The following is a 13,189-nucleotide window of genomic DNA, read 5'->3' as shown; positions in this document are numbered from 1 at the left end:
GATCACAACTGTATTTCGAAATACATATATCAAACTACATCATGACGAAAGATCTCAATACAGACATGAACGTACATTTTTAAATCTCAATTTCAATTTCCAATAGCAGTTCTTCAATACGTGAATACTTCGACTCTCTAGAAATGCTTCTACAGAACAGCAACGTAAACCAATCAATCAAAACTTTAGTCAAACAGCAAGTACATATACATACCTTTACTCATAGCTTATTTTGCGATCGTTCGTTGCCTTTTCACATGCGCAATTAAACCGCAAACCTTACGTTCATACTACCCCAATTCAGCGCGCTATAAAACAGATAATGAACTATCAGTTTTGAAGTGCTGCTGCCGCCACTATATGCTGTTATCCGTGTTTACTGATACGCAGCAAGAAACCATATTTATTACTTAACACAACTGTGCTGTTCGAATGTAGATTAGACGTAGTTGCCAAAAGTACTTTTTTCCAGTCAGATTCTAATTCTGGCCCACTGTGCACTGGCTTTTGGGGAAAATTTACTATTAAAATTTGGTGCCACATTCTATGGTTTTCAGTTTTCAAAACTTCACTTTAATTCAAAATGGCGGATTTCAAGATGGCTGCAGTCAATGATACCCTTATTGTATCACTTCCCTCTAGACATAATATGCATTACCGAAACCTTTATCCACTTATTATGATTAATACGCGGGTTAGAAGCAGAGGTAAGGGACTTAAGCACATAGTAAGTATAAACAATTAATATACCTGTAATTTTTCACCAAATGGGCGCATCTTAAAACTATTGTCTTCCTGATTAAATTCTAGCCCGAAATTATGTATCATATTACCCTATTCCCATTTAAAAAACTTGACCTTAATTCAAAATGGCGGATTTCAAGATGGCTACCGTCAAGGTCATACGTACCATACGACTGCCCCCTAGGCCCTATACGTATCTACATGGTTGTTCTTTCATTAACACTCCGTTTACAAATGGTAGTAAGGGACTTCTGCAGTAATCTCTGTTAACCACATCACAACCTTTAAAAATTATTAAAAAATAGAAAACATGCACCATGGCAAAAATTTCTATCATCACAAGTAATGAATACATGTCCTCTATCAGCAATAAAAATTTCATTGAAATCGGAGCCGGACAATTGGGTGATGTCCCTTGTTAGATATATTTAAAATAACTATAATTAATACAAGAGCAACATATTAATCAACTCCGGACTCTAGGTTGGGAGAGAGATAGTGAGTTACGAGCCACTGAATCAGTTTGGAAGCAATAACTGAATTGAAGTTTTTGAATTGTTCCGCTTTGCGTCCTTATACCTAGATACAAATCGTGTTTACGATGAGCGATACCTACTATTAAGTGAGCTCCAAACCACGACCAGGGATTGAATCCGGTACTGCTGTAGGTGCAAATACCTTCTGCAAGATCAATCCTCAGAGTATAGGCCGTTCTCAACCACACAATCTCATCTCCAATAGTTGTATTATAACAGATACATTTTTTTTTTACTGACGACACAGTTTGCAGAACCCTCACGACACACTATTTTTTATTAACGGTAATACAAACTATATGTAATTGTAACCCTACTGTCACGGCCACCAGCCAGTAATACGTCTGGAACTAGTACTGGCGGTGGCAGACATAGAGATCTTGCCCAGTTTCTCTTCCTTTTTATCCCATGCCCGTATCCAGGGGGGTCTAGGGAATGCCGGGCCCCTTTAAAATTTTCACCGTAGGCTGGCAAATGAACTATAATATGGTTGCACTGGCCTCCCCTAACTTCAGCCGGACCCCACCTACATTTTTGGGCTGGCTACAGGCCTGCTTCATTCTTCGGTAGCAATTCACATTTAAAAGACCGTATTTCTCCTTCCTCATTAAGACGGGTGCAGAGTTATACGGTGATTCTGAGCAGTTATCGAGCATGTCCGGCGTCCGTCACGATATCTGGAGTAATTTCTACCTAGGATAGCGTATATGTAACGCCACGCACAGACTAATAATCAGAAAAAAAGTTTGGTTCGCCACTAGAAAGTAGTCTTGGAAAATTTAAACATAAAGACTATCGCGCATTTGCAAGTCCTTGACAACGAGCTAACATTTTTATGTCGTAAGCATGAAATACATAAATTGCAATCAAAATAACAATACCGAAACATTACGAACACGAAATTTCATTCATCCTAATAACGTTTGACATTTATGTTAAATATTACACATTTAGTACTCAATTAAATAAGTAACGTTGAACATAATTTGAATTAACATAATTCGGCGTATATCTTAAAAAGGATACATAATAATATCCTCTACTTTCCTCTTTCAGGTTATGGTTCTCAATAGTACACCAGTGTTTCCCTTCGACCAAGAAGTTTAGGTATTTTTTACATTGTGATGTTCTCCTTTAGTTCCAAGTAAGTATACTGTGGTACGGTATCTTCATTTTTATTTCGTTCCCTGTAGATACTCTGTAATTAGCTATAAAAAGAGCAGAATATGTAAAGTAGAGTATTTGTAATAATGTAATTTTGCCTTAAATCTTCCATTGGTAATATTATGGTCGTCATTATATTTCGTTTGTATAAATGATTCATCCTTTAACTAATATTTATATTTAGGAACATTTGTGCTCTATATTTTATACAATCAACTTTATTTTCCAATTATCTGCATCAGTATCATTTCTCTGTGCAGGCGCATACAGTCTTTTGACATCTCTATTTTTCATGAGAATAGAATTAAACAATGCTTCTGTTATGATACATCATCTACTTAAGGAAATTTTAGCCACGTGAACGACGGGAAATGATACAGAAAATGGAACACGGGATTTCAATGCACAACAAAGATTTTGACTCAATGTAGGGTCTAAGTGAACATTACGATGAATAATATTGGCATCGGCTCTTGAAGCGACCCAGGACTTGACTGGTCCAAAACTTCCTCAAACTGCATGACGTTGTTATGATGATATACAAAAAAGATAATTCACTTAGAACAGAGTAAATGAGATATCTTCATCTAGAAACTCCTCTATGTGGTGCAGCTAGAAATGAAAACGATCTAACTTAAGCTCATATCTTTCTCGCATATTTTGTAATTTGCACATAGAATATAATACGTAATTGTAAATATAGTTTAAACACATTTTTAGTTTTCTTTTACAATTATTCTATATTTATTTTATATGTGTAGTACTTATTTAGGTTATTATAATTTTTTAGAAGTACATCATAATATTATTTTTCTTCCTCTTATACACAGAAAACAGATCACTAAAAGTTGGACCATTATTGTCAACATCTTACGACTCTCACAATATTGAAATTATATTTTGGTAACTCAAATTTCAAGTTGATTTATAATTAACGATCAAAACAGTTCTAAAATACATTGGAATTTTCGGAAGATAGAACAATTAAGTACAGAATAATATCACGGAAACACAAATAAAATATCGTGACAAGTAGGAAGTTACAATTGTAATGAAATATTTTAAGCAATTTGTCACAAATTTAACCGGACTTCCAATTAAAATTGTAACTTAAGTTAAAATTTTAGATTAGAGCATTATTACTAAATACAAACGGTACCTGAAACAATTAACAAACTTAAAAAAAAAAATTATCAGAACTGAGGAATGATAGTATGGGATTACAAATTTCTATAATCAGTACACTCTTTATAATCTGAACGTTCGTTACTTCGGCACGTAAGTAATGTGAGTTTCTAAAGTGGTCTTCTTGCGAGAGTGGAGTGGTCATGCTCTTAGATGGACGGATACCTGTCGGATTAGTGACAATCTGGAACTTTCCTGCAATCCGTTCATTTCGGTAATTTTGCGTAACTGGTATGATATATGCCGTATGAGTGACAGTGGATTGTAATACTGATGTATTAGCAAAGAGAAGTGAGCATTGGTGCTACCATTGATTGACAGTGTCTTAAAATTGATTTTAATCCATTATTAAGTGCTTCATGTTAAAATGTGTCGTAAAATGTCTAGAGATCTCCTGGGTAACATGTTTTAATTTATAAAAACTCGTGAGACACTAGTTTTGTGAGACACCCATAGACCAACGATACATCAAATTGAATTACTGGAATAGAGAACCAAAGTACCGATCCAAACAATAGTTGCTATTTCGGGGAATCATGTGTGGTAAGTTTAGGAGCACGTCATGTACCCAAGACAATGGGAATCTCTTGTCTGTAGCATAGCACAGGGAACAAGAAGGAATTCTAGTGGAAAAAGAAACACATTTTCTTAAATTGCGAAACACGGATCATCACGTTGAAACCAATACAATAGGAGTAATTTTTCCACGAAAACAAATGTATTATTACAAGTTAGGAAAAAACAAAACTAACATTAAAATATAATCTAAAACTAGAGTTAATTTTTCCGTTGCTTTTAAGTGACGTTGAAAAATAAAAAAAAACAGCCCGTTCAAAACCTGTGAGAAAACGCAAGATTTCGTAATAATCGGATAATTTTTAGGTACGTTATGGTTAATCTGCTTCATGAGGTAGCGTGAATTAATCTTCTCTCTAACTTCAATCCTAAACAATAGTCATAACTCTTTTATCTCAGACAGAATACAGCTTCTTTTATCAAATCGCAAATTTTTGCGGAATTTTCGCCTAGTGTATGTTGTAACCTAGATTCAGATAGGGTTAAAATCCACTTCCTCACTATTAATCTATTTCAACTTATTTGTTCGATAAGCCTTAGAAAAATAGTAGTCATGTTGGACCCAAATGCAATACATATTAACAAAATTTTCGAAGTAAACCATTTTTAAATTGAGGGGAGTTGAAGTACTTCCTCAATTAACTGATTTCAATCCCATGCAAGGAGACTGCGAGAGTCTGAAACACACACTCCAGATTGTGTAAAATCGAATAATTTTTACGAAAATTATACTGAAACAAGGTTTCAAATGTCACGATTACTTTGACCTTCGTTCTTGACTCATTTTATTCCAAATCAATGAGAATTGTAGAAATCTCAATTCTCGTGAAACATTTTTTTTTTTTAATCGTAGAAAACGAATAAATGTATCTTTCCATGCTTGGAAAATTTCGACTCCATGTAACGGGAACTATTGGGAAGTTCTAAAAAGTACATATTACAAGTATATTGTATCAAACTTGAATAATAAGTTTTAGTATTAATAATAGTTACTACCGTTGGAACCAGGGGTAAAAGTGGATCTGAAAAGGTAGGGAGACGCATGACATCAAACCGTCCTCCGTGTCTACCTTTGCCCATTGTATTTTTTTCAGAAAGCTGGAGGAGCCAAAGATATTATCTGGAAGTGGGGGACGACGCACAGTGGAGTATTTTACTAAAAAAGCTGGCCAAAAGTCCAAAACATGAACTTTGCAATCAATCACCAAAATGTACATTAATCTATAGCTGAAGAGTTATGACATCCGAAGGTAGCCAAGAGAATCACATTCACCCGAGCCCTGAGCCGCGTTATCAGTTGGAAGACAGGTATTGAGTGAGTAGCGTGATTTGTGTTCGTAGTGTTAGTCGAAACGTGAAGATAGAAAGAGGTATTACTGTTGTAAAAAGTGGAGGTAAGAAACAACCGGTGTGGTATTTGAACGTAGACGGTACACACTTTAATTCAGAATTTAATTTTAGTTTCAGAACAAATATGAATAGATTTGTTACCACCATAAGGAAGTTGAAAAATTAACATAATGGATAAATTATTTCTGTTAAATACAGGTAGTTTTTTGTATGTGCCGGGGCATGTCAAGTAGAAATTCGTGAATAAACAGTACCATAAGGTCTTCCTTGACAGATTTCCAAAGAAAAAGCCCCCCCCCTTTTGTTTCCCCCTTTTTGTGTACCATAACGTAATTCACATGTATTGTCACATTTTTGCAACCCCATATTTTCAGAATTGTTGCTTACAATTAGTTACAGTTCAGTTTTATTACATTTTATCTCAACAAAACATAGGATTGCACAGAGAAAGTGTACGTTTTAGTAAAAGACTTCATTAAAATGTAAAATAGGAAAAACAAAATATTCTATCTCGACTAAAGCTTCAAGCGTGTCAGGTGCTAAACATCAATACTAGTTTTTTGTGTTATTTGTTTTTACTACATGAAGTAACCATTTATCCACCTAATAGAAATACAGAGGTATGTTCTTCCGAATAGCAGGATATATTGCTGATTTGATGTATGGGGATGCATAAATGTCTTTATGTTTGTTTTTGTTACGAAGAGCCCTTATTAATGCGAAAATAAACTACCTCTAATTGTACTGCTTTCTGTATTATCTGAAAACAGATAAAAGTAATCGAAAAGTAAAAAGCCAGCCAGTTAGATATCACTATTTGACATGTGATACCGTTATCACGACTCCCTGAACTGCTTTCGCTTTGTAGATATTTACGGGCCCATAAATAGATGCAAAGCAAAAGCAGGTAAGTGAGTCGTGATAACGGTCTCACCTGCCAAATAATGATATCTAACTGGCTGGCTTTTTACTTTTCGATTACTTTTATCTGTTTGAAGATAATACAGAAAGCAGTACAATTAGAGGTAGCTTAAGTTTTCACTCCCAAAGGCTCCTAAGAGTTTTTCGTCAAACATGAATCTAAATCTCTCTGTTTTTCTATATTGCAGATTAGTTGAAGAGGAGACGGAGATTACCAGGAAATCACTGTATGAACTCATACAAGAATGTGGGAGCAGAAAACTTGATGAAAAGTTGTTGTTGATGGAAAATGAACTTCTAAGAAGAACAAAATGCCCACCTGGTGAAGAAGGAACTTTAAGACGTGCTTTACGATATTTCAAGTCTGAGTTTAAACAACGATGGGTAGGCGCGAAGTATATTCACAAACAATGTTTAAAGAACAACGAACAGTGGCTTAACGCAGTTATCAAATTACCAACTTGGACAACAGGAAAACCTGGTCGACCGCGAAAAGACTTTGCTGAATCAAGTGAACGAAGCAAGAAGTGTAAAACACAGGATTTAAGGAAGCAGGCGTCTCACGAAGAACTATTTGCAGCTCACATGAGTCAGCGAAGTGCGGGCAATGTGGATATGTCAAAAATGATAAAAGATAGTGCATCCTCACCAACAAGAGCGTCGAAGTGTAGAGGAATTATCTCCGCTAAAGGCAAACATGTGATCAAAAAGTATACGCCTTTAGAAGCCCTAGCACTACTTGTGGAAGTAGATCTAACGAAAAAACAATATGAAGTGATTCGTGCTCCAAATAAACATATTTATCCGTGTTATTCATTAGTGAGAGACGCTAAAAGAGTGTGTTATCCCAATGAAGACGCAATTACAGTGACAGAAACAAGTGCTGAAATTAATCTACAAACGTTATTAGACCACACTGCTAGGATATTGTGTAAATACTTAGAGGAGGTATTAATACGCCTAAGCGACGAAGAAAAACGTAGCTTAGAGCTAGTCTCAAAATGGGTTGTGATGGATCACAACAGTCCCAATTCAAGTAAAAGTTTCAAAACCAAGCAGATTCTGTCGCCAGTATTTTTCAAAGGTCCTTTGTTCCTTTAACACTGCAATGCAAGATTGGCGACCAAACGACAAATATCTGTCAAAAGCCAGTGCCATCTTCAATTCGATTCTGCAGGCCAGTATGTATACGATTTGTGCACGAAAACTGATATCATGAACGAGGAATTTGAGTATGTTGAAAGACAAGTGCAACATTTAAAAATGACTGAAGTTTCAATAAGCGCAGATGATGTCATACGTGTGAAGCACAGTTTGGTTCCTACAATGGTAGATGCATAGGTGTGTAATGGTGTCACAGGCACGTCATATATAATGCGGTGTTATATATGTAGACAAACGTCAAAAGATTTTAACAAATTAACAAAGATAACAGAAAATACTGATTCTCTAAAGTTTGGCCTCTCAATCCTTCATGCAAGGATAAGATTTTTCGAGTCACTTCTCCATTTGGCCTACAAACTTCCCATCAAAAAGTGGCAAGTGAGAAGCGCTGAAGACCGGAAGATTGTGTCGGAAACGAAGAGAAAAATTCAAGATGGCTTGAAAAAGAACTTGGCCTTCTAGTAGATATTCCTAAAGCAGGATTCGGGAGCACCAATGATGGAAATACCTCCAGGCGATTGTTTGACAACCCTGAGACAGCATCCCGAATCACAGGTGTGGATATTAACTTCATTAGCAGGTTCAGAGTGATTTTGGAGACAATATCGAGGGGCCACAAGATCAATATCCAAAAACTTGCTGAATACACAGAGGCTACTGCACAACTTTACGTTCAACTATATTGGTGGTACCCAATGTCACCTACTGTACACAAAGTTTTAGTACATGGGGCTACCGTTATTAGTTACACTATATTGCCAATTGGGCAACTTTCTGAAGAAGCAGCTGAAGCTAGAAATAAGCATTTTCGCCAGTATCGGCAGGATTTCTCACGAAAGTTCTCACGAGAATTATGCATGCGAGATGTTCTCAACAGACTGTTGCTGTTCTGATCCTTTCTTAACTGTTGCAAGCCTAAGTCAAGGACAAGGAGAAAATTCTTTTCAAGCGAAACATTACAACTCCTACTTCCAGCAACACCAGACGTTCCACTCCTTGCAGGAGAGACAGAAGAAGGCAGTGACGAAGGCGAGGATGAAACGAATGCATCATCGGGTGAAGCTTTAGATTAGAATGTGTTACAGTCCTCAATGGTCGTTTGAAGATAGCAAGCAAGGATGACATGTGGTATACTCTCACGTGTTTGGTTATTCGAATTTGTATTATTTGAGTGTGACGAATGTGTATGAAGTTTGTGTGCATTTTCTAGGTTAGATAAAGTTACATTTGCGCTATTTTTACGAATATTCGCTTCTTTTCCACAGGTGGGTACCTGTTTTTATCTGGAGAAGTAGGTTGTACACCAACTACGAATAAGTTATTTTTCTGATTACGGACGCTTTTAATTCAAGAAAAGCGGATACAAGACTTCTTTTGTTAACCAATTTTGCCTGATTTGATTTTACGTGCAAATTTACTGTGGATAATGTGTGAAATTTCGAATGACAATACATCATATGCATACAAAGTTTGTTTCCTTTTCACCGAAATGCCACATAAAATAACTAACGGAAAGCTATTTGGCGTTCCTTCAAGTTGTATTTAACCATTTTAATATCAGATTCGCACTCATCGAACTCGAATACATCTACATACCCAACTTTGTTGCCATATCGTGGATTTTTGTAGAGTTTATCCACCATATTGGATCCGCCAATTTGTGCTTTGTAATTTTGACGTCAGATTTGTAATCAGCGACCTTAAAAACCCCCATGGACCCAGCGTCATATCCATAGCTTGCTTTTTAGCGATTTGTGTCCGCCATTTTGAGTTTTATAATTTTAGCGTCAGATTTGTAATCAACGACATTAGAAACCCCCTAGTACCCGATTTCATATCCATAGCTTGCTTTTCAGCAATTTGTATCCGCCATATTGGACCCGCCATTTTGATTTTTTCAATTCTGGTGTCAGATTCGTAATGAGCGACCATCTAAACCTAAGTATACCAAGTTTTATAAGAAATAAAATGCAACTTCCTATTTTGGCCAACTTTTGAGCCTAAATACCCCATTCTGCGACGTCCGCCCGCAATCCCCCTCTCTTATCCCTGGTTGGAATTAACTACTTTTCTAACATCATTATGTCAATTACTGCACTATCATAGTTCTGAAGTACGGAACTTCCTAAGACATAGCCACCTCACCATTGCAAACGCAGACATATGACGTGAGACACTTTAGGTATTTCCATTAAATTGGTAAGATCTGTAAATGTAGTTATAGTTCTTCAAATTGAATAAGTAACATTTATCATATTAATTACCAATATATTAAAGGCACTTTGAAAACGACTGTACGGAAGTAAATATTACTAGTGATGCTCGTAACTGCTTCAGTTTCAGTTGGTTCTCCAGCATAGAATGTCTTGGTAATATTGTTTACAAGAAAAAAAAAAAAAGGTTTGTCTCTCAATTTTGCTATCAGAATGTATGTTAAAATCGTCAGAATATTTGGTCAATTACTTCGGTCACTAATTTCGGCAATGAACTATGACATATAAGTTAACGCATGTAATATCGAGGTTAGCTCCAACAGTACCAACTAGCAGACGATGTGTAAATTGGAACTTACTATAAAAATGAATATCTGATTTACTTGGTTTCATTTTAAGTTATTTTCTTCCATTCGTTCACTATCGTCCCATCAATAATACTTCATTTTTTCTATTTACCTGTTGTGTGTATCAGTACAAAAATATATTCGGTAAGAATTAAATCATTTTTACTCCATAACGACTATCAGGTTATTAAACCCAAATTACGTACTGCGAGAGTTAAATTCAGCGTGAAATGTTCGTACCAGATGGGGTACACTAAAATGCGTTATCTTCAAAATGCACTAATACATGTTTCTTTAGAGAAACTAAAGTAGTGAATACCTCTAGACAGATAATACACGTAATCTGTTTTTCTCGTTTAGAATGAGTTTTCATGTGAACGTTCATTACTTTTTTACGACTAAAGGGTCTTTCACAAACTGGACATTTATAAGGTTTTTCACCAGAATGGATACGAAGATGATCGCATAAATCATTTTTCTTTCGAAATTTTGCATTACACACTGCGCACTCGTAGGGCTTGTATCCTTGATGTGTTCTGAGATGCGAACTCAAATTATTTCTCGAAGAGAATGTTTTAGAACATTTAGGACATTCGTGAGTTCCATCGCCTAAGTGGACCCCTTTAATGTGCGTTTGTAGATAACTGCTAGAAAAACGTTTATTACACAGTGTACAAGGAATGAATTCTTCTGGAAAATGCCTTTCCAGGTGTTTTCTCAAACCACTTCTGTTTTTGTAGTGTCTGCCACAAAACTCACAGATAAACAGGTTTTCATTAATATCTACTTGTGATGCTGTTTTACTTAACATATCTGGTTGGTTACAAGAGAGTGCACCACTAGAAGCGGTGACATTGGAAAGAAAGATCTCATCTCGTACCGTAGATGAAGATTTGCTCGGAAGCCTTCTGTAGGATGATTGGCGATCCGATTGACGTTAGAAGGTGCTTTAGTATACTTTACGGATGAAGTTTTATTATCTTCATACTGAACTAACTTGGTTTTAGATACGTAACGTCTAGCTGATTTGTGATTTTGGTGAATTTTTACATGCGACGTCAAATTGCTTTTCACTGCAAACCTTTTACCACACACAGAACAATGAAATGGCCTTTCATCTGAATGAATACATTTAATGTGAACTTCTAGATCTCTTTTACGATGATACTTTTTGCCACATATAGGGCAAGGTATGAAATTTTGAGGAAAGTGACTTCGCACATGCTCAAGCAATCCACTTTTATATCCGTAGCATTTTTCACAATGCGGACACGCATATATTTTGTCGTTAGTGTGAACATTCATGTGAGAAGCAAGTGAAAACTTCCGCTTAAATCTTTGGCTACAATGGACACATTTGTATCGTTTACCTTTAGAGTGAGTGATCATGTGAGCTTCTAAGTATCTCTTTTGTCGAAACTCTTTCCCACAGACTTCACACGATATATGTACACCTTTATTAGAAACACTAATTTTGTTACCAGTTACGATAGATGTTGACACTTGTGGTAGCTGCATTGAAGGGGCAACTGATTCTACTATGGAGCAATTAGGTTTTGGACTACCATGTTGAAAGCACTTCTCAGTATCCTTTATGTCAGAAATTTCAATTGACTGCAAATCATCATACTTATCTTTCACAAAATCTACTGCTTGTTCGTTGTACTTTACAGAATTTTGAACAGAACTAGAAATTTCACCTTTCCTTGCCATATTGAATTAATAAACGATTCTTTTAAAAATATATAAAAAAGTATTTTGTTCTACAAGTCAGTTGTTGACTATACACTACGATCAGTATTGCTGTAACAGATAATTATTCTCAAAACAAACTTTTTCTGTTCGATGTAGCATCTGGACACAAACCACTAAGGAAAAGTCTTCTCAGTTTCACCAGCAAAGCATCTGTCCACAATTAATCTGCAAAATATTTATTCTGGATTAAGTAAACTAAACTTTACAATCAGTACAAATTGCAGTTAAAATTAACCTACACAACACACTGACTTTCCATACACTTTTATTCCTAAGTTTTACTTTGCTAACGATATAAAACAACAGGTACTATGTCCAAAATTATTGTCTCATGTCTATAAATTTGTTGTTGTAGGAATATAATTTGATAATGAATTCACCCGGTATTTCTTATAATGTTAGTATGAGTATAATCAGCAAAGACATGTATGTGGCAAATTTCACGTCAAAAGAGCAGTACATAAGAACAATAAAGCTAAAATAAAATTTTCTTGTACATTTAGCAACATTTTGTTTTACTTAATCTAATTTTCGTATTTATAAATCTTTCCCTATAAAATTTACCACAAATACACATTTCCCGATTATACACACAGTATCATTATTAAGAGTACCTTGGAAAATCATTATCAAATTATATTCTTACAAGATGACAGTTATAGATATGGGACAATCGTTTTGGACATGAGTGTACATGAAATTATGCAATACGGACACAGGTGTAAATAGTAGTCTTTATCATACATTAGACCTGAACTGTCCAAGTCACATGACAGTTTCAAATATTCCTGGATACAAATAAGTCCCTGTAGTTTAATTCTTAGGAACGCTCAGTACTATAAATATATTATCATTATATGTGATGTAGCAAAGCAAAAGATATCCACAAAGGAATACTAGAAAAGTAGTGTGATATTTCAAAAGTCGGCAGGTAGTGAGGTCTTGTAAGATTAGTACTTCTAGCGCATGTAAAGATAAACATATACTTTAAAATCAAGCTTAATTGAACGACACACATATTATAGAAGTTGCTTGGAGAAGTTTCAATAGTAGCGTGATAAACCGACAATATACTGCATCTAAAGAAACAAACAAATCCTTTTATATGCAATTAGATATGAAAATAAATCTAGGTAGGTTTAAATTGATGCCCATCATTGCAGTTCCTCCCAGCTCTCTTTCCCACAGATCTAGCAAATAGGCTTTTGTTGATTGTTAAAAAAAACGGTGTGCT

At 35.5% G+C, this 13,189-nt stretch overlaps 1 protein-coding gene across 3 annotated transcripts in view; it reads right to left on the bottom strand.

The window, feature by feature from the left end:
* Positions 1–4,973: 4,973 nt before the first annotated feature.
* The window catches only part of LOC145693483 (uncharacterized), a 113,410-nt gene continuing 105,194 nt past the window's right edge, over positions 4,974–13,189 (bottom strand). For all 3 annotated transcript variants that reach the window (XM_081769525.1, XM_081769523.1, XM_081769524.1), the window contains exon 2: positions 4,974–12,120. In XM_081769525.1, the coding sequence (XP_081625651.1) occupies positions 11,005–11,913 (909 nt within the window). In that variant the 5' untranslated portion in view covers positions 11,914–12,120 and the 3' untranslated portion in view covers positions 4,974–11,004. The remainder of the gene's footprint in view (positions 12,121–13,189) is intronic.

The sequence above is a fragment of the Thermobia domestica genome, chromosome 8 (genome assembly GCF_964235325.1).
Source record: "Thermobia domestica chromosome 8, izTheDome1.hap1.1, whole genome shotgun sequence".
Taxonomy (NCBI): domain Eukaryota; kingdom Metazoa; phylum Arthropoda; class Insecta; order Zygentoma; family Lepismatidae; genus Thermobia; species Thermobia domestica.
The sequence above is the reverse complement of the archived record's forward strand: the minus strand, read 5'-3'. Positions and strand labels throughout refer to the sequence as shown.